General features: G+C 42.2%; 2 protein-coding genes across 2 annotated transcripts; both read right to left on the bottom strand.

Annotated features, from left to right (window-relative positions):
- Nucleotides 1-570: 570 nt before the first annotated feature.
- On the bottom strand, nt 571-3522 carry LOC135619277 (pentatricopeptide repeat-containing protein At3g22150, chloroplastic-like). Its single transcript, XM_065121144.1, has one exon. It carries the CDS (start codon nt 3473-3475, stop codon nt 791-793), a length of 2685 nt encoding a protein of 894 aa, XP_064977216.1. The 5' UTR covers nt 3476-3522; the 3' UTR covers nt 571-790.
- Nucleotides 3523-3990: 468 nt separating this feature from the next.
- LOC135619278 (uncharacterized) lies at nt 3991-19969 on the bottom strand. Its single transcript, XM_065121147.1, has 6 exons — nt 19603-19969; nt 17273-18205; nt 17002-17196; nt 16239-16393; nt 14570-14680; nt 3991-4381 (listed from the first exon to the last, which is right to left on the bottom strand). Exons 1-6 carry the CDS (start codon nt 19741-19743, stop codon nt 4315-4317), a joined length of 1602 nt encoding a protein of 533 aa, XP_064977219.1. The 5' UTR covers nt 19744-19969; the 3' UTR covers nt 3991-4314.
- Nucleotides 19970-23037: the final 3068 nt, after the last annotated feature.

Genomic DNA, 23037 nt, shown 5'->3' with positions numbered 1-23037 from the left:
ATGGATGTTCGCTCCATGGAATGACTCATTTCCCTAGTTTATGATTATTTTTTTCTGCATGGTCATGCGTGTTGCTCTCCATGTAACCATGCTAGGTCCTCATGTTGCATGCTAAGTGTTTCTTAGTACGTTTGTCCCGCTTTGATATCATTTGATACGGACTTAGTTAGTTTTGCCTATGTTATACAACAAGGGATCAGTCTCCCTGTAACCTTATAGGATCCGCAAAAGAAAATAAATTAGTAGAAACGTTAACTCAAGATCCCACGAGTAATTTTTTAGTAAATACTTGATAAATAATATAAAATACAAAGAAGAATTTTATGATCCAACGAAAAGCCTTATCATGTTAAATCGGATATACTTTCAAGCTAGAATATTTCGATTCATCCTAGAGTTAATATAAGGACGTGAAGTTTCTCCAAACCGTTGGAAACTTTCATCGTATGAGTTAAATGTGATAATAATACTATTTGTAATTTGTTGTTGAATTTGATGTATTTTTAAATTAAATATGTAACCAAGTGTAGATGAGATAATACTAACTAAAGTGGCAGGGGGCGTGAAGCATACTGAAACGAGTCTTCTCGTGCCCATACCTCACAACGAAGTCGGGACTTTGAAGCTATACATACATACATACATAAGCAATTAGAATTGTTTTGTCTGTCACTCAGTCGGATCAATGTCCTCTGCACAAGCGAATTTTATCGTTCGTCTCTCACCCATGGGAGCCAAAAGATCACAGGCAGAAGAATGGAGTAATAGAGGAGATGCGCAGGGTCTACCTTCACGTCGCACTAGCATCCAACAAAGTTGTCATACTGCTGCTTGTGGAATCAGAATCGGAAGGTCGGAGGGTGGTGTCATAACCTGGTGATTTCATCTCCAAAGCTAACCCTCGAAGCATCGCATATATCTGGTCATTCTCTGGGTGGGTTCGGTCCCGAGACATGAATCGGTGTGACCAATCCCCAACTTGGATCCAACTGGAACCAGGTTCCTTCCTCAGTCCTCTTTCTCTCATCTCCTTTCTCACCCTATCCACATTGTCCCAGTTCCTGTCGGCGGCATACACGTTCGAAAGAAGAACACGATAACCCGCAAGTCCCCTCTCCTTCCCTATCTCAAACAGCCTGTCAGCTACCGACTCCCCCAACTCCAGTTTGCGATGAACCCTACATGCGGCAAGCAAAGAACCCCAGATTCCTGCATAATTTCCATCATCCCCTAATCCTTTAGCCAACTCATATGCTTCCTCCACTCTTCCAGCCCTACCCAATAAATCCACCACGCAACAATGATGTTCCGGAGTTGCCTCTACGCCAAATTCCTCCATTGATTCATATACTGCGACACCTTCGTCTACCAACCCAGAGGAACTACACCCCGATATAAGTGCTACGAAGGTGATGCCATCGGGTCTTACCCCTGCTTCTCTCATGGAACTAAACAGAGTCAAAGCTTTTTCACCGAGCCCGTGCTGACCAAAGCCTGACAGCATCGTTGTGTAAGTGACAGTGTTCTTGTCCTCCATGCCATCGAACGTTCTTTCCGCAAACGAGATGTGACCGCATCTGGAGTACATGTCGATCAATGCTGTGCCCACGAACACATTCTCGTCTAGATACCGGCGAACGGCAAACCCATGGATCTCTTTACCAGCTCGGATTCCTCCAACCGGGCTACAGGCAGGAAGGATGGACGCCAGCGTCACTGCATTGGGCGTCAGGCGTTCTTTAAGCATCTTTCTCAACACGGCCGTAGCTTCTTCGGTCTGCCCGCTATGGGTGTACCCAGCAATCATCGCATTCCAGGTGACCCTATCTCGCTCATCCGCTTGCTCCCCATCAAACAGTCGCCGTGCGATCTCGACCGAGCCCGACTTTGCATACATGTCTATCAGATAACTAGCGATCCCATCAAACTTGACGCCGTGCCGAAGGAGGTAACCATGCGTCTCTTTTCCCATCATGATATTGCCCGCATCGGATGCTGCCGAAAGCAAAGCCGCCGCAGTCACTGAATCCACCAAAAACCCATCTTTCTGCATCTCGTACACCAGCGATACCCCCTCGAGATTTAAACCGTTCTGCACAAAAGCCGAAATCATGGTGTTCCATGAGACGACATCTCTCTGGGGCATCCGACGGAAAAGCTCGAGTGCAACCTGAACTTTACCACACCGCGAATACATAACTATGAGCGCATTGCACAGCACCAAAGGCAGCAGGGAACAATTCCTCTTGATCAGATATGCATGGACTTGTTTCCCCAGCCCGAGATCCTGCGACTGCGAGACCGCCATTAGGGAGGAGAGAAACGTCACAGCGTCGGGATCAACCATGTTTGACTCCAAAATCTGGACCAAGAGAGCAAGAGCTTCACCGTAACCACCATTCTGAACGTACCCACCAATCATGGTGTTCCACACTTGCGTATTTTTCTCCTTCGCTTGATCAAATATCCGCCTCGCTGATTGGACCTCCGAAAGTTGGGCGTACATCAAAACAGCGGAGCTGATGACAAACTGATCGTCGATATAGTGATGGCCATGCTTAACAATCAACCCATAGAGCACGTCGCCGTACTTGTTACCCTCCTCCGTAGCAGCAACCGCTGGGAAGACGGTGATAAAACTGACAGGAGTTGGCCGAATTCCGACCTCCAGCATAAGCCTAAACTGTGCCAACGCACGATCAGGACGGCGGCATCGGACGTACCATCCGGTCAATGTATTCCACGCAACGACATTTCTCTTAGGCATTCTATCGAACAAGAAACGGATGGTATCGGCGTGGGACGTATCAGGCTCAAGAGCGGAAGCGTACATGTTGAGAAGGGAGTTATTGAGGATCTGGCTCTTGGGGGGTGCCCGAGAGCGACGGATGACGTGGCAGTGGATGGATTTGCCGAGCCGAAGCTGGCGGGAGTCAGCGCAGGCCTTTAGCGCGGAGGAGTAAGTGTATGCGTCGGAGCGGGGGCAGCCATGACGAGAGTGGTGGTGGGAGGAGGAGGAGGAGGAGGAGGAGGAGGAAGAGTTCATTAGGGCGTAGAGGCGGAGGGCCTCGTGGGGGAGGGAGTTGCAGACGTAGCCAATGAGGAGGGTGTTCCAGAGAAGCGTGGGGGTGGGGGCAGAGCGGGCGAGGGAATCGGAAAGGAGGCGACGGGCTGCGTCAAGACGGCCCTCCTTGCAGAGCTGGCTCAGCCGGGCTCGAATGGTGAGCTTGGGATAATTATTGTGCTTCTCTCTTCTGGCCTGCGGGTCCTGGGGAGACTCTTGTGGTTGCTCTTGCTGTTGCTCATGTCGGAGGAGGATGCCACGACGGCGGTGATTGGGATGCTTGGCTTCCTGGTTCGCTGCGGGGAGAGTGGCAGGCAAAAGAGAAGATGGTGGTGGAGGAGCAGCAGCAGGAGGAGAGAAAAAGTGGGCGGTGCGGGTAACGTGGTGGGGCGGCAGCGGGGGGAATGCCATGGTCCAATTCGTGAGCTTCCTCGACACCCCATTTTCCTCTTGTACTTTTTAATTTCTATTTATCCTTACATCAAATCAAATAGGAGGGTGATCTGATGAGGTGCGACCGCCACGTCCTGAGGTCAAAGAGGGGGTCTGCACGTCCGTCCACCTAGCGAGGTGGCCGAGAGCATAATGCAGACCTGGCCCACCCGCTGCTGCGTCTTGGTATCCCATCCCATTAGATCCGTCACATATGGCAAATGCCTCGCCTCGCCTCGCCTCATCCATCAGATAAATCTTCATATAGCTTTACGGATCATCACAAAGACGCTGCTCATTCTGATGATTAAAGGAAAAGAAAGGCCGAAGACGAAATTTAAAACTGCGGGTACAAAATGTTTTCTAGGCAAGATAAAACGTTTTCTAGGCAATGCGTTCAGAAAAGTCAGATTTTGATTCACGGTACCTAAGAGGTTCGCTCTTGCCTCAGCAGTTGGGCCCTGAGGCATATGTCAATTTGAGGGACGCAGATATGATGATGGTAAGATAAAAGCTTTACTGGAAACACTAATCGAGTTAGTTACTTTTGAACAAATCAATGAATCTCTTGGTGTCCCTTCTACAAAATGTTTCTACATTTAAACCGTGTTCGTCCGTCTCATGGTTGCATACACAAAGATTTGGCTAGAAAAATGAGCCAACGCAGATCCAAAGCTGATGTTGAGAGGCCCACTAGGAAACCCCATCAAGATGCTGCATAACCTGAAGGTTGGTTCCTCCAAGGGGCCAAGACAGGTCCTGGTAAATTTGTAGCTGAGCAGGGACCCTGTTTGCATTGTACAACATTCGTTAATCCTTTAACTGAGCTTTTGCTTGTTTAATGCATCTGATGAGCAAACATCCCCTCGACAAAGTGGGCAGACCCTACACAGAATACATATATGCCAAGGGTTAGACATGGATGAAAACAACAGTGAGTTACCATGGATAAAGTACAGCTCAAATTTCACCATAAATCATGACATGACATTCTTCATATGCAACAGCAGCATCGAACTTCCTCAAAAATAAAAATAAAAATAAAAACAGCCACATCAAATTACTGATAACTAAACTTTGTTCATTCTTAGTTACCTTTTAGCATGTTGTATTGATGTTTTCTTTGCCATTTTTTTCCCTTTTTTTGTTAGTATCCCTCGGAATCTCCTAATCGTGATGGAAGACTGATTGTTGCAAGAGTGTGACTCCCCCCCCCCCCCCCCAGTTTCAGACGATGATAACACTGACAAATCTTCTCAGATTTCACAAGTTTGCAACTTACATGCCTTGTAATAAAGAGAGTCACCAAATTTGCACAACTCTATTGAGAAGCTATACCACCAATTTTACCAAAAAAAGGTCAACAAGATGGATGCATGGCAACAATTGCTATTTTGAGGTTAATTTGCCATTACAAGAGCATACAATCTCATCAAGATACAAATTAAGAAGTATAAACATTGGCCACAAAAAGAAAAGGTTTAACAAATGAAAGAACAAGAAACAAACACGAAGGTTGAGTTGCAAACCTCTAGCTGACACTGATCCCAAAAGAATGTGTTGTTTACATTCAAATATACAACTATAACACATTATAAGCAAACTTATAATAGACAAACTACTAGAGCAGTGTATCAATCCTTCAAATCACTTTGTGTGCAAGTAGCCTCACGATAACTTCTGAATCCTAAAATGTTTGCAAATCAGTTAGTTTCATATTGCCGATGGATTCTCTTATGTATGGGAGAACTGCTAATGCTGTAGGGAAGCATTTTAGATGTGTAGATACTATCAAGCCTAAAGCTGAGTCATATGTAGAGGCTGAAGCCTTGTGTAGACTGATCCAAGGCTTGCAACTATGAAAGATATTATTAATCAAGAACTTCTGGCCAGACAATAGAATTGATTTCATACTAATAAATGGTTCAAATGTATTTTTGAGAACCTTGACTTTTTCTTTTTCTTATATTTGGCTGGTTTCCTTATTCATCACTCCTAGCTACGTATTTTTTCTACAATGTCTCAAATACACAATGTTCATCATATCGAGTGCCTTGTACACAAATATTCCACATGATTATTGTATTATAGCAAAAGTATGAGATTATTCCTTTTCATATAAGTACACATACTTGGGTTCCTACAAAATCAATCATAACATGACAGACAAAATTGTAGAATCCAATCTTTTCCTTGCAGGCCAAAGATATGCAAGGAACTGCTGGAGTAAATATGCATATAGTTAGAAGCAATATAATGAATTTTTGGACAATCCTGGCCCACGTTTATTTTTGTTATATTCACTCGATATGAGAAAACATGTATGGTTCTCTCGTGGGGCTGACCCGCAGAACCCACATATCAAATACACTGTTTTACAAAACTTATTCAAGTAATTATTTTCTGTCAGATCATCGCAGTCCTAGGATCTAATCCTGCCTTTACTACTTACCTTTCACTATATATATATATATATATATATATATATATACTCAAGTAACTATTCCTTGACTAAGAGTATAAAATTTAAAAGGGAAAGGACCCTTTTTTCCATGCCACTCAGTATGGGACAGCATGTATTAGTTCTGTGATGGGGATGGAATCTGAAAATCCTCATTATGAAAAGCCTCCATGTGTGGCCTCTGTCAATACATCGCAGGGTCTCTTCCACTTTCGATTTTGTTCGCTCCTTTGACAATCGACCTTCATCCACCCACTCTTGGGTCACACCTAGATGAAGCACCGCTCTAGGATAGTCCGTCGCCTAGTAGCTCCCGAAGTCCACCGACTTCACTGTAATTTGTGCACCATTGTCTGGATCCTGGGCCTTTGCCCCTACCAGCACAATCTCTGCTGTGCACCGCTTCCTTCATGGCAACTTGAATGGCTACACTATGGCATATTCTTCAAGAGTACCCACCTCTGAGTCCTCATGCCCCGTGCTAAGGCCTTCTGAACCCAACTTCGCCTCCGCAAATTGAGTCGCCTTAGTTCCTCCATCAAATGCTCCTCTGAGATAAGGTGCATGTGCCCAGAAGCTCCCTTCGTCTTTGGCACCATGCAAGATGAGTCCACTCCGACAAAATGAAGGACCCATGGAACAACATGATCCTACTCTTGCCTTTGCAAGAGTGCATGTCCTTGACCTCTGTCTAAGGAAAGCACTGTACCTCTGCTCCATGTTCCAACTTCTATGCTAGCTCGCTTCATGCGGCTTGGGTACTTCGCCAAGTTACACCCAAGTTGCTCCACTCCTCGTTTTTGCATTGAGTCGATGGTGGCCCTCGCGCCCACCATTCCACGGGTCAGCCCTCCCTTGAGTCCGATCTCCACATCGACTCAAAGTGTGCAGTCATTTATGTTGCTTTGGGTCGCTCCCCCACTTGATCTCGCAATGCATCAACCAATGTATTCTCTCAAGCGAGATCATGCGACGACTCCTCGCCTTAAGTCGTACGGCACCCTTGCGTGTCCGTCCACAAAGGTCAGCCTCCCCGAAGCCTCCCATTGTCCCTTAGGACCAACAAAAGAGAGAACGGGTTAGAGAGAACGCCTCAATCGGGATCCACAAGCAAACATCTCTGAAAAACACTTCATAGACAATGCAAATTACAAACAGACTTTACAAGCTCTGAACAGTTGCACAACAAAGGGTAAAATGATCCATTATAGACCGAAAATCTCTCGCACGTGTCCACATAACACAACCTTTATTTACAAGCCTAAAGAGGCCACCAACCCAACTAAAATGGGACTATTAAGCCTTCGACCGCCCCTCTACATGTTGTACAAGGCATGAACATGCCAACAGACACGGACATACATAAGCATTACATCAAACATCTTATTTAGAAGTTTGTCCGTGACAGTTCGGTTACTCGACTTTGTCCTCTGACTTACCGGGCTCCCTTAAGCGAATATGAGCTCTGGAGCAGTCCAACTCTCCAGCTGCTTCGATCATACCTCTGTATGATCAAGTCCCTCCCATGGGACTCATTGGTACTTGCATTCGAACTTTTCCCTTCGTGGAACATAGCTCCCATATGCTGATGACTAAGGCTTTCATCCGATGCAAAATTCGATGCACGCACGGAAGACCCGCCTCTACGGTACCATGGCCTTCACTCCTTGAATCCATAGCCCTTCTTGCCGTCGTGTTGTTCACCGAAGTGGAGCTTCTAGTAGCTCCCGATCATACCAACGTATGATCTAGTCCCTCACGGGACTATGTCGTATGTATCACATTGCCACGAACTGTTCCTCCACGATCCACTGCACCATGTCGCCTCCTGGTGACATCTCTATTGCATTCTGATCCTTGTGGGATGAACTCGAATTGTGGTCCCTCCATGTGTGGCCTCTGCCAATACATTGCAGGGTCTCTTCCACCTTCGATTTTATTCGTTCCTTTGGCAATCTACCTTCATCCACCCACTCTTGGGTCACACCTAGATGAAGCACCGCTCTAGGACAGTCCGTCGCCTAGTAGCAAAAAGTCCACCGACTTCGCTGAAAATGGTGCACCATTGTCTGGATCTTGAGCCTTTGCCCCTACCAGTACAATCTCCGCTGCACACCGCTTCCTGCCTAGCAACTTGACTAGCAACACTGTGGCATATTCTTCAAGAGTACCTGCCTCCGCGTCCTCTTGCCCCGTGCCAAGAACTCTTCTACACCCAACTTCGCCTCCACAAGTTGAGTCGCCTTAGTTCTTCCGTCAAATGTGTCTCCGAGATAAGGTGCATGTGCCCAGAAGCTCCCTTCGTCTTTGGCACCATGCAAGATGAGTCCGCTCCGTCAGAATGAAGGACCCATGGAACAACATGATCCTACTCTTGCCTCCGCAAGAGTTCATGTCCTTGACCTCTATCCAAGGAAACAACTATCCCTCCGCTCCGTGTTCCAACTTCTATGCTAGCTCCCTTCATGCGACTTAGGTACTTCACCAAGTTACACCCAAGTTACTCCGCTCCTCATTTTTGCATTAAGTTGATGGTGGCCCTCGCGTCCATCATTCCACGGGTCAGCCCTCCCTTGAGTCCGATCTCCATATCGACTCCAAGTGAGCCTTCATTTATGTTGCTTTGGGTCGCTCCCCCACTTGATCTCGCAATGCATCCACCAATGCATTCTCTCAAGCGAGATCATATGACGACTCCTCGCCGCTTGCTCGGTCCATTGAGCTTCGTGGAGTTGTTGTTTGTTGAAGTGCTCCTCCTCAACATGTGCGGTCTGTTGCACATGATTCTCCCTTTGGAGAGCCGGGACTTATCCCTCCTGGATATCTATCCCGTTAGAGCAACATCTCTCTTCGTTTCGGAGACCACCATCCCCTTGGACTACTCCGATTTGTTGAACAAACTGCACATTGTTCTGCATCCTGCAAACACATTTGCTAGTACTCCACGCCAATACAGCCCCCGCTGCACCACTCAAGGCCTAGCAAAATGCTGAACTCGTTGCACACTTCAACCTCCTACGGACGTATCCTGCACATGCCGAAGAGAAAGTTACAATGCTCCATGGTGCCGAGTTTCGGTCGCTTGGGGATGGCCACAAGCATTCCATCGTCCGCATACAAGCCTTTGCATAAGTACCGAATTCTTCGAGTTAGCAATTCCCCTCACCTCTATGAGCTTTGCACAACTCTTTCGGTCGATGAGCAACTCATTCCACCTTGCATGGTCTCATCCTTTACCAAGCGCCTCACTTGCCTTGAGCACCATCAAGTATAGTTGTCAACGTTGAGCCTTAGCTCAAACTCAGCCATCCCAACCTTTGTGCGCTCCGCATTCTTCCAAGCTTGCCTATTCTCGTGGTGCCTCTTGCGCAAAGGGTTAGCCATTCCTCTGAATGCCAATCTCAGATGCTCGCTCCTCTGAGCGACTCCTTTTCCCTACATCTCCTTGCTCGTTTTTCCCCAAACGGTCGCGCGTGTGCTGACTGCCCTCAACGCAACCCCGTTAGGTCCCCCACGTTTGCATGCTAAGTGTTTCTATGAGTGCTTGTCCGGCTCTGATACCATCTGTCACGGACTTATCTGGTTTTGCCTCATCCCTGCATGTCCGTCCGCAAAGGTCAGCCTCCTCGAAGCCTCCCACGATCCCTTAGGACCCACAAAAGATAGAACGGGTTAGAGAAAACGCCTCATCCGAGATCCACAAGCAAACATTCCAGGAAACACTTCATAGACAATGCAAATTACAAACAGACTTTACAAGCTCTGAACAGTTGCACAACAAAGGGTCAAAATAGTCCATTACAGACCAAAAATCTCTCACAAGTATCCACATGACACAACCTTTATTTACAAGCCTAAAGCGGCCACCAACCCAACTAAAATTGGACTATTAAGCCTTCGACAGTCCCTCTACATGCTGTACAAAGCATGAACATACCAAAAGACACGAACATACATAAGCATTAAATCAAACATCCTGTTTCGAAGTTTGTCCGTGACATTACGTTGAGTTAGCTACTGTGATTCACCTTCTCAATGCCATTGAACTTTTGGAATACAAAAAGTTTTCACCCCCAACTTAGAGCAAGTCTCTAATAGCTTTGGTCGTCTTTGGGATTACACCGTCTTCTCCATCATCTTTGTCGCCTACTCCTCTGAGTCATAAAGGTACAGCACCGCATACTGCCTACTTTGTTCCTTGGTCGAGCACTCTTGCGTTGACCCGAAATCCTCCACTTTCGACTATCTTGATGAAAAGCTCGTTGACACCGGTCTTACGAAGTTCCCTGGCCTCTGCCCTTCAGCCTTGTCTCGAAACTTAGAGTTTTCCTCGGCATTCTCCACCTCCTTGGCCCCTTTCACGACCAAGCACTCTCCCTCCAGGAGAACAAAGGATCGATGACTTCAAGGAAGTCCCACCTCTACGGTACCATGGCATTGCCATGCCCATAGCTCTACTATCTGTCGCCTCGCATCTGCGTCCCTTTCTTCGTGATCGGTAGATCTACCTTTGTGGCACCGTAGCACTCCTTCGAGTCTACCTCAATTCTAACCGATGCTTGGTTTTGGATAACTAAGTCCCTTTGGACTCGTCGTCGCTTCCTCGCCTCTTTCAACCCCCTGCTTCAACACCTCTGTGTTCTCCGAGCAATTCCCCTTGGTCGATGGAAAAACATACTACAACTCCTATGCATGGCCATCACCATCATGTTGTAGTGTTCGTATCGATTATGTTCTTCTTAGCTTCCTTGGTAGTAACGTTCGCTTACTCGGTCTTATCCTCTGACTTGTCGAGCTCCCTTAAATGAATATGAGCTCTGGAGCAGTCCAACTCTCTAACCACTCTAATCGTACCTCGGCATGATCAAGTCCCCCCCCCCCCCACCCATGGGACTCACTGGTACTTGCATTCAAAATTCTCCCTCGGTGGTAAACAGCCCTCATATGCTGATAACTAAGGCTTTTATTCAATGCAAAATTTGATGCACGCACGGAAAACTCGCCTCTACAATACCATGGCATTCACTCCTTGAATCTATAGTCTTTCTTGTTGTCGTATTGTTCACTGAAGTGACACTCCCAATAGCTCCCGATCATACCTTCGTATGATCTAGTCCCTTGCAGGACTAGTTTCGTGTGTATCGTATTGCCATGAACTGTTCCATCACGATCCGCTGCACCATGTCACCTCCTGGTGCTATCACCATTGCATTATGATCATTGTGGGATGAACTCAGATTGTGATCCCTTCATATATGGCCTCTGCCAACACATCGCAAGGCCTCTTCCACCTTCGATTGTGTTCACTCCTTTAGCAATCGACCTTCGTCCACCCGCTCTCGGGTCACCTAGACGAAGCACAGCTCTAGGACAGTCTATTGCCTAATAGCTCTTGAAGTCCACCGACTTCGCTAAAATTGGTGCACCATCAAGATCCTGGGCCTCTACCCCCACCAGCACAATCTCCGCTGGCACCGTTTCTTTCATGGCAACTTGAATGACAGCATTGTGACGTATTCTTCAAGAGTACCCGCCTTCGCATCCTCTTACCCCGTGCCAAGGCCTTCTGAACCCAACTTCGCCTTTGCAAGTTGAGTCGCCTTGGTTCCTCCGTCAAATACTTCTCCAAGATAGGGTGCATGTGCCTCGAAGCTCCTTTCGTCTTTGGCACCATACAGGATGAGTCTGCTCCATTAGAATAAAGGACCCATAGAACGACATGATCCCGCTCTTGCCTCTGCAAGAGTTTATGTCCTTGACCTCTGTCCAAGTTTCATGCTTTCACTCCATATTTCATCTTCTATGCTGACTCCCTTCATGCGGCTTAGATACTTCACTTCTCGATTTGCATTGAGTTGATGGTGGCCCTCGCGCTCATCATTCCACGGGTCAACCCTCCATTGAGTCTAATCTCCATATCAAGTCCAAATGTGCCTTCATTTTGTATTGTCTTGGGTCGCTCCCCCACTTGATCTCGCAATGCATCTATTAATGCATTACCTCATACGAGATCATACGATAACTCCTCGCCACTCGCTCGATCCGTTGAGCTTTGTGGGGTTGTTGTCTTAAGGTATTCCTCAACATGTACAGTCCGTTGCACATTATTCTTCCTCTGGAGAACCAGAACTTATCCCTCCCAGGTATTTATCCCGTTGAAGCAACTTCTCTCTTCGCATCCTTCCCTTTGGAAGTTTCGGAGACCATCATCGCCTTAGACTACTCCGCCTTGCTGAACAAACTATGCATTATTCTGCCCCCGCAAATGCACGTGCTATATTAGGACTCCTCGCCAATAAAGCCCCCCTACTGCACCCCTCAAGGCCTGGCAACATGCTGAACTCACTGCACACTTCAACCTCCTACGGACGTATCCTTCTTATGCCGAAGAGAAAGTTTCAATGCTTCATGGCATCGAGTTTCGATCGTCTTGAGATGGCCACGAACATCTCATCGTCCGCATACAAACTCTTGCATGAGTACCAAATTCTTCGAGTTAGCAATTCCCCTCACCTCTGTGAGCTTTGCACAACTCTTTTAGTCAATGAACAACTCATTCCACCTTGTATAGTCTGGTCCTTTACCAAGAGTCTCGCTTGCCTTGAACACCATCAAGTATGGTTGCCAACATTGAGCTGTAGCTCGAACTCAACCATCCCAACCTTTATGCGCTACGCATTCTTCCCAGCTTGCTTGTCCTTGTGGTGCCTCTTGCGCAAAAGATTGGTCATTCCTCTGAATGTCAATCTCAGATACCCGCTCCACTAAGTGACTCATTTTCCCTACATCTCTATGCTTGTTTCCCCAAATGATATGCGTGCTGGCTGCCCTCAACACAGCCTCGCTATGTCCCCCAAATTTGCATGCCAAGTGTTTCTATGTGTGCTTGTCCCGCTCCAATACACCATATATCACACACTTAGCTGGTTTTGCCTAAGTCGTGTGGTACCCTTGCGTGTCCGTCCGCAAAGGTCAGCCTCCCCGAAACTTCCTATGGTCCCTTAAGACCTACAAAAGAGAAAATGGGTTAGAGAAAATGTCTCACGTGGGATACACAAGCAATTATTTCAGCAAACAATTCATATCCAATGTAAATTTCAAACAGACTTCATAAACTCTAAACAGTCGCACAATAAATGGTCCAAAATGGTCCACTACAGACCAAAATACCCACAAGTGTCCATATGACACAACCTTTGTTTGCAAGCCTAAGACGGCTATCAAAACCAAACAAAATGAGACTACTAAGCCTATTGTCAGCCCTTTACATGCTATGCAAAGCATGAACAAAACCGAAAGACACAGACATACATGAGCATTACATCAAACACCTCGTTTACAATTTTGTCTGTGATAAGGCGATATCAGGTATTTGGCTGCAGCGAGGCGAGGCGAGGCGAGGAAGAAGAGGGCATTCGAAGAAGAGGGAGAAGCATCGAAGAAGAGGGAGAATCATCGAAGAAGAGGGAGAAGCATCGAGTGGGGGCAACAAGGCGAGGGGAGGAAGAAGAGGGTGTTCGAAGAAGAGGGAGAAGCATCGAGAAAGACGATCGCTAAGTCACCGATACGTCGTCACTAGCATCTCGATGAAACTGAGCCCATAGAACCTCGCCGCGAACTTATCTTTCACGCCCTTTCTCGATCCCAAACCGGCGTCGCCCTCCCTCGACTATCCCTGTCGATCAATTAATCGATCGACCAACACGAAAGATTTAATCCCCTATCAAGAACCAGGAGGTAATAGCAATAAGAGTCGTACCTCTTTGTAGGAGGAACTGGAGACGAGGGGATTGGGGGAGGCAACAGCAAGAGAAACGGAAGAGGCGATCACGAGGAAGGCGGCGAAGACCCCGGAACCTTTGTAACCCTTCCAAAGGTCGTAGCCGAAGGGTTTCTCCTCCCCACCTCCTTGACATCAAAGGCTGCAACTGAGGCGACGAGAAGGCTAAGGGTTTTGAGAGAACAACGAGCATACCTAAAATTATAATTTATATTTTTTCTTTAAGCATACCGCTCGGTACCCCGTACCGAGCAAAGCTCGATACATTGGTACGGTACGAGATTAAAAACCTTGTGTCAGCATTACAATGAGGTACATGATTTTCTGACTATTATAGGTTCTCTCCTTTTTCTTAATCACCTAACTTCCAACTACCATACTTTAGAGTTAGTAACTTGGTATTGGCTTGGCATGTCGGCAAATACTGATACAACAGCCAGCTCCCATGGCCCATTTAATTGTACCAAGATCCTTGATAATGATATCCATTGAACTTCACTTTTAAATGTTTAAGTCTGTGATCAAAAGAATAAAAAAAAGCCACTCGCACTTGAATTGGAAAGTGGATCTTCAACAAACATAGCAAGAGATGCTTGACAACGTTTTTTTATCTAGGAAATGCAGTAACCTTTTTAGATATGCTTTCTTGTTAAAGAAACAATAAAAAATAAGAAAAAATGAAGCTAGTCCAGAATTTTAGAATTTCTTAAGAAAAATAAAAGCAAGATACAAAAACCTAACATGATCTAGAAGTTGTACAATATGAGACTGAGGTAGCTTGAAAAAGATGACCTTGAAATGGCAAACTGAGGAAAATGCACTAGAAGGATACCTGTGAATTTCTTTCAACCACTTGTCTATACATGTTCGATGAAATTCGTGATTGCAAGGCAACATCCGTATGCAATCTCCTTCTTCATACTCCACAAGGCAAATATAGCATCTATCAATCAAATAGCAACCACGGGAATGTGTAATAAGCTTAATTGTTTAAACTTCAAGTGCAAAATTGTTCATTATATACAAAAATAATACCACTGAAAACAATGATATTATAACTTAAAAATACAAACAGCAGCAATCTATGAAAAAAAGCAACTTTCTGAGTACATAAGTTACACATTTAATTTCAATAAACCAGCATTTGATTGCAAATAGAATGTACATGTTGCTCCCTAACTGCTTAACTATCATACCTCAACATAATTATTATACCCTCGTCAGTGCAGCTGCAACCTATATTCATTTTTTCCCTTCTAATGCAATTTTTGTGTATGACTCAGAAAACAATCCTCTACATTATACAAACAACCTAAAATCATTGTTCATGCGCCCTATAATTTGCACAAAAAATTCTGTTTTTTGGCTGGTATAACATGACAAAAATTCTGAACAGCTTGGATAACAAGCTACGGCTGATAATATAAAAGGAACATACTCTGTTGTTCACAGGCTATTGAAAGGGCAAAGGCAAAACCAAGGGTCTGCATATCTAAGGTCAATGTTGGACACATGAACTGAAAAATTGTTTGCTGAATTCAGTGGCTATACTTGGGAACCACAGATTGATTTCAGAGTATGACATGAAGGATTTTTCAAGGATGCAATAGAGTTTTCTATTTCACTCACACTTTCCTGTAAACATAGTTATCTGAAAGTCACTGTATCACAGACCAGTCATATCTACAGTGCATAGTTACAGATATACTATTTCCAAACAATGGACAAACAATAAGGGAAAACAATTATTACAAGCTTGCATAAGACCATTTTATGCCTATGTACATTCATAAAATAAACATGCACTTCATGCATGTAAAAATATACATAAGATCCTTCGAATTTAAAAAAAAAAGGAAATGGAGGGAAGTAAAGTGATAACTTGGCTAGAATGACAGAAAGATTTTCACACCAATGTGGTACTTGGAGAAAAACAATGTGTTCTATACATACACATGTATAAGTTAGTGTACTACATGTAATTATGCAAATGTATTATGCTTCTAGACATCTTTCCTATGTCCATGCACATTGAACTTGTGACAGAATTTAATTGTAATCATAAGAATCGCAGAAGCATTTCTAACAAAACATGCTTGTGTCTGAGACTACATATTGTACTATCCTAAGATTTATCAGATTGATCTCCTCTACAGCTTAGAATACAGAAAATACCACAGAAGTCTAAACAAAATCATTTACGACAGTCAAATTTAGGCTATATGGATTACAAGAAAGCGACTTTAGTAATTTAAATAAAGTATAACAATGCATCTAAGCAATCTAAAAGCTACATGATCAAAAACCCTTATATTCAACGAGAATATTTAATAATGAAGGTCCAATGTGACATTTAAGCAATTGCCAGCATGTTTAATTAGAAGCACTTAATAATTTTCATCAGTAAAAGACAAGGTGTTTTTCATAACTTTTAAACAAGGAGCAGCAGGAAAACTTCACAGATAAGTAAAAGGGCAACCAAGAAAAGGAGTGATTCTTACTGTGCAACCTCCTCGTTTTGGGTTTTTGATGGCTTGTTATATATTTTTATTGGAATACACTCTACAACCTCCTTTGGTGCAGGAACTGAACCGATGGACGAAAAAGATGGTCGAGAAGATAGAGCTATGGACTGCTGGTGGATTTCATCCAAAACCTAAAAGAGTTGCATAAGAAGTAAATTTGACTGCTCCAAAGAAACCATATGTATATATATACACATATATATGTATATATATACACATATATATGTATATGTATGTATGTATACATACATACATACATACATACATACATACATGTATATGTATATATATATATATATGTATATGTATGTATGTATGTATGTATGTATGTATGTATATATATATATATATATATATATATATATATATATATATATATATACATACATACATACATATACATATATATGTGTATATATATACATATATATGTGTATATATATACATACATATATATGTATATATATACATACATATATATATATATATACATACATATATATGTATATATATATATATATATATACATACATATATATGTATATATATATATATATATATATATACATACATATATATGTATATATATATACACACACACATATATATATATATACATACATATATATATATACACACATATATATATATATGTATGTATATATATATATATTTATTTATTTATTTATTTATACAACAAATGTTTTTGTCCAAGTTCATATTCACTGTTCCATCATACCTCAAACAGTGCTTCAGCTAGCATAACAATTCTTGATATGCTTGCCCTAGTGTTTGTGTCATCATCAGGATTGGCAGTTTGTCTACTTGTTCTGCATGTGCACCGGCCTGTTCGATGCTGACCAGATAAAATACATGATCTGTCATGACCTGACAAACTCTCAAACCGGCTACCAAGTCGTTGAAGAGCACGAACCTGCAAATAAAAAACAAATTCTGTGATTATTGCATAAATATGAGAAACCACAAAGAGACAATCCAAATTGTCCTACCTGAGATCTTATTCTTCTTCTCCTTTCAAGGAAAGCTGATCTATGCTCCAAAGCATCATGATGCACGGTTCGCCTATTTGAGACACTATCATCGCCGATATCCATAGATCTAGCAATCCGACGAAGGTTACTACTAGAGGAATCAGACAAAAATCCACTAATCCTGTGGGAAGAAGGTGTTCTTCTTGCACCACCCAAGGCTCGTCTTCCACTAGCCTGCGCACTGGACCACACAGACCTATCTTCCAGGAAAGCAGGATAAAATAAACCATCAGAAAATGGAGTTCTCCTGAGAACTCTATCACGGAGCCTTCCAACACTAAGTGTTCTGCTAAACCTTACACTACCTTCCAAAGGTTCTTGGGGTCCAAGCCTTCTATGAGAATGCCTTGTATTCCTGGATTCTACAAAGCTCCTATTAGAATATTGACTAAATGTAGCCTCTCTTTCTGCATTAATTCGACCTGCATTCTGGGATGAGCTCATTTCCAGAGTGCTGCCACTTTGTGTATCATTTCTATCCACAGAACTATCAAGATTTACTAAAACATGTTCTCCCATGTCACTTCTTGGAACAGAGAGACCAGTAGAGAGGAGAGAACGGGACCCTGACGAACCCAAACTGACTGCTCTGTTAAGCCTAAAGCTGATTCCATCTGGGATAAAGTTAAAACGAGAATGTAACCTGCCAGAAGTGCCCGATGATCGATCAACTACAGCATTTGAAGAACTGCTGTTGGGACCCAGTTCGGTCTGTGATGTACCCTCATCGGCTTCTCCACTTTGTTCAACATCAGAAGAATGCAGCAAAGGCAACTTGTTATGACAAGGAACTGAAGCTTTATCACAATCATCATCATTTCCTCCACTTGATTTACTGTTTGCTTCATCAGCACAAAAGGTGCCTTTAGGTCTCTCATTCTCTTCTGTCTTCTGCAATCACAGGAGAAAGCTCTTATTCATGCACAAAGACTCTAGACTAGAAGAAAATAATCATCAAAGAATAATTTAGATTCGAAATTGAATAAGTAATAATTAATTTTGCTAAAAAAAAAAGAATAGTTTATTTTACAAGATTTGAGGTTAACAAGAAAGCAAGTCCACATAAGATACCATAGGAATTATCTTTGTGTAGGGTTTTTAATTTGCCCTGCAAAATCCATCACATGATTATGCTTACTGATAGAATGTGTCAGACAAAACCCATTGGCTACGAAGGTCCCTTCTAAAGGAAGCTAAAATGAAAAAAGTTTCTATGCCAATAGAGTGCAGAACAGCTCATAAATGTCCCACCTAATAATCATGGCATAAGTAAAAATGCCACTGTGTGGCCAAAGATCCATAATAAAAGAAAATTAAAAGGGGTGAAAAACATCTATACATACTCAATGTTATGATAGGAATAATCTATCAAAAATTAGAATTTAAATTCTTTTTCAAGTTTCACACATTTCAAAAATCTTTTATCTGTGTTTAGCAAATGGCAGCATCAAGCAAAAAGGTGAATCCAGAAATCTGCCAAGTGGAAAAGAGCCACTAGGTATTAACATCTAGACTACCATAGATAACTGACCCATTCTGTCCAGAAAATGTAGGTTTCTGATGGTACAGGCTTCTAAAAAATGTACAGATTTTAGAGGAAATTTGATCAAAATGTGTCAACTCAAAGATCTGCATTCATAAGGGTAGAAGATCTCCATCATGGGTCATTACCAGAAAGTAACATAACACAGTCAGTACATTAAATGCTTTGCTTTGTTCAGTTAGCTAACGATCGCAGATCAAAATAAAGAATAATTTTGTAATATATCATTCCCACCAGAAACTGAATGTTGGCATTCTAAAACAACACATAAGTAGCATGGTGTCCGAGAGAAATGGTACAAATATATTGTTGTCAAACTAATTAACAATGGCCAGTTGTACACCAACAGAATCAGTCGACACTTCTCTTCTGATATCAGGCAGAAGAAATGAGCGTCTTTATATTTCAAGAGAATCTTTTGTAGCAATGTCTGTCGGCTTTGGCTTTTCATTGACACAGACCGCATAACACTTCTCTTCTGATATCAGGCAGAAGAAATGAGCGTCTTTATGATTCAAGAGCATCTTTTGTGGCAATGTCTCTCGGCTTTGGCATAGGGTTACGAAGCCAATAATTTCTGCCCTCTCAAAATTATTTAAAATAAATAAATAAAAGCTCCCTATCCATTGGGCTCACCACCAACAAGAAATAGATCCAGGGTTTCACAAGACAGATCAACCGTCATTATTTGAATCAAAACCAGAACAACGTCTAAAGAGACTGAAGAGAAGAAGAGATAGCCCACCTGATGGCCATCTGATAGAATGGAGGAGAGACCGAAGCAGGAAGAGTCGAATAACCTAATCCTTCTCGGTTTCGGCTTTCGGACCTTAACCGACGAAGACGCCGCCGCCGCCACCGCGTCCTTGCTACTGCCGGATCCCATCAGTTAGCTCCTCCGCTGCCCGCAATCCAAGGGTAATGCCACGACTCCTATCCGCCGAATGCTAGCTAAACCCCCATCAATCCCACGGCCAAACAAACAAACCTTACAAGAGGAAGAACCAGAGAGAAGAACTGAAGGGGAGGGAGAGGAGGAGGAGGAAGAGGAGCAGAAGATGAGAGACAGCTCGATCCGCAAACGAAGGGGAAACCCTTGCTCCTGCTATTATAGTATTTATTACACACCGGAAATAATATATCTGTCTCGTTCTTATTAATAATAATCTATTATTATTAATAGAGCTCTCGGGTGTTGAATGGTGAATCAGTCAGTCGACTGGCACTACTGCCGCTCCCCCCTTTTTGTCTCATATAAGAATAATAACCATTATTATTATTATACTATTATTGTTGATACAATCAATAACATCAATAATAATAATGACGATAAAAATTTTAATATTCGTTTGCTTTATATTAGAAATAGTTAAATCCAGGAATGCATGTGGAAGGACGGAGCGAGCAGTTTGCGGTGGCTCTACATTGGCAACAAGATGCTATCGTACTTTTTTTTTATTTTAATACTACAAGTGGTCGCAATTTAATTCCAGGGGGGATCTGCTCGTGCCATTATGACAACTCCGCGTAGTTTCCTCGTGATCTAGGGCCTCCCCAATCCCCATTAGGATTAGTATCTATCGGTCATTTCTCCGTCCACCAAACGACTATATTTGCCCTATCGGAATGCGAAATCGTCGATCCGCTTCCTGTAATTACATTTGTTTCTATAATTGCAGAACCGTCCGTATTCTGCTCGCATGCAAGCTGCAAGAGCTGCACCAGGGGGCTCATTCAATGCTGGCCTATCCCCTTCTTTGGTTAGGTCCCGGCTCCGTCTGTGATAATAATAGCCCCCATTCCGGGCTCTGATACTCTGCTAATTGCACGTTCGGCCCAGCCCATTCGTAGGTTTGGATAATTTAGATTATAAATCTAAATTAATAATTAAAAGTAAAAGAAATAGATTTTGAATGATATGCGTTCGTGCAGGAGGGACAACAGTGAGCGCGTAGAAAATGGCGGCAGCGCAGAGAGAGAGAGAGAGAGAGACGAGGAAGAAAAATAGGATTATGAGTTTTTTTGCTTGACGATCAGATGTTAAATTTTATCATTTTTGGTTTAAATTTTATGTGGAGAATCTTTATATCAAGTTCAACAAATCTAACGGTGTTGATCTATAGTTTACCCTCTCTGAAGTACTTTCCTGTGATAAAATTGAAAAAAAAATTATTATAAAATCCATCTATACGACGAAAATATGTTATTTTTAGTTAAGATATATGATCTTGATATCATTGTGATCCTCTTACTATTTTATAGAAGACTTATTGTAAAACTATTATCATTATTATTTATAGTGGAAGTTTGAGGTGGACTACGGTCCCGTGATTTTTCCCGTATTGGGTTTTCCATATTAAAATTTTGGTCTTACTATGTGATTAATTTATCATTCAACTGTTTATGTTATTCTAATTGATATTTGTATTTTGATATCAAGTTGGTATTTTGATGAGGAACCCATTTTGATATACAAAGAGGAAAAAGAATTATTCCGCTTTAACAGATTTTTCCTGACAAATGGTATCAAAACAGTAGGTTATTTGGTGCTAGTTTTTCTTATGTGATTAAAATGAAATAGTCAGATAGTATGATTAAATTGAACTCATCAAATTATTCCACTTGGAGGCGTATGATGGAAGATCTACTTTATTGTAAAGATTTGTATAAGCCTATCAAGGTTAAAGATAAACCTTCTACTAAAGACGATAAAGAATAAGAAGTTCAACGTAGAAAAACTATTACCTATATTAGAAGATGGATTGATATAAACTTGCATGAGCATATTTCTGATGAAACTAGAGCTGATATTGTTTGGCAAATATTAGAAAACCTCTTTGCAAAAAAGACAATGGGAAACAGAATTTCTCTCCTCAAAAGGCTTGTAAATTTGAAGTATAAAGATGGTGGTAACATTGTTGAGCACATAAGTCTATTTCAGAGTCTTGCAAACAAGTTGGTTGCTATAAAAATGAATATAGATGATGAGATATAAGGATTATTACTTCTCAGCTCTTTACCAGAAAGTTCGAAAACGTTTGTGATAATTTATAACTCCACGCCATAGGGGACTATAACTATAGATATGATTAAAGACAATTTGCTAAATGAAGATGCTAGAAGGAAAGAACAAGTTAAATATTCTTCTAGTGCATTTATACTGAAAAATAAGAAAGACATGGAAGAAGTCATAGCATAAATCCACATAATTATAGAGGAATATCAAAATCTAGAAGAGATATCAAAAGTTTCCATTGTAATAGGCCAAGTTACATGAAGAAAGAGTGTATATTTTGGAAGCGAGAATAGAATGAAAGGAAGACAAATGAGAAAGAGACCAATATAGTTGTTACTGAAGGTAATATCATTATTTTTATGATGACGGTTGTGTCAGTCTTGCTGCTCAGGATAGTAACTAGGTAATTGACTCTGGTGCTTCATTTCATATTACTTCTCATGTTGATTTTTTCACATCTTACATTGCTGGTGATTTTGGTAATGTTAGAATGGGAAATAATAGTACATCTAAGATTGTGTGTATTAGAGATATTTGCTTAGAGACCAGTATTGGGAGCAAATTAATACTCAAAGATATCATACATGTTTCAGATATTCGTCTTAACTTGATATCTACAAGAAGACTTGATGATGAGGGATTTACACTTTATTTTAGTGAAAGAAAATGAAAACTCACTAAAGGTTCTCTAATTATAGAAAGAGAAAATAAGATTAACTCGTTTTATGTCGTGGAAGCTAAGCTACACAAATGAGAGATTAATATAATTTAGAAGGGTGAAAGTATAGATCTTTGGCACAAGAGGCTTGGTCATATCAGTAAGAAGAGACTTCAAACTCTTGCTAGAAAGCAGTTCTTACTAGAGTTGCAAGGTACATCTCTTAAATCTTATGATCATTGCTTAGTTGAAAAAACACAGAGTTATATTTCATACATATCCATCTGATAAAACCCTAAAGATTTATCATCGCTCTGATACCAAATAATAAGACCCTAAAGTCTTATCGTCGCTCTAATACTAAATGATAAAACCCTAAGGTCTTATCATGGAAGAAATGAGAGGAAAGAGAATGATAATGATCACTTCAAGGGGATCGACCTCCTTGATCGCTTCGAGAGGATCGACCTCCTTGATCACTTCGAGGGGATCGGCCCTCCTTGATC

The sequence above is a fragment of the Musa acuminata genome, chromosome BXJ2-8 (genome assembly GCF_036884655.1).
Source record: "Musa acuminata AAA Group cultivar baxijiao chromosome BXJ2-8, Cavendish_Baxijiao_AAA, whole genome shotgun sequence".
NCBI classification, from domain to species: domain Eukaryota; kingdom Viridiplantae; phylum Streptophyta; class Magnoliopsida; order Zingiberales; family Musaceae; genus Musa; species Musa acuminata.
Note: the sequence above shows the minus strand (reverse complement) of the source record. Positions and strands in the feature narration are given on the sequence as shown.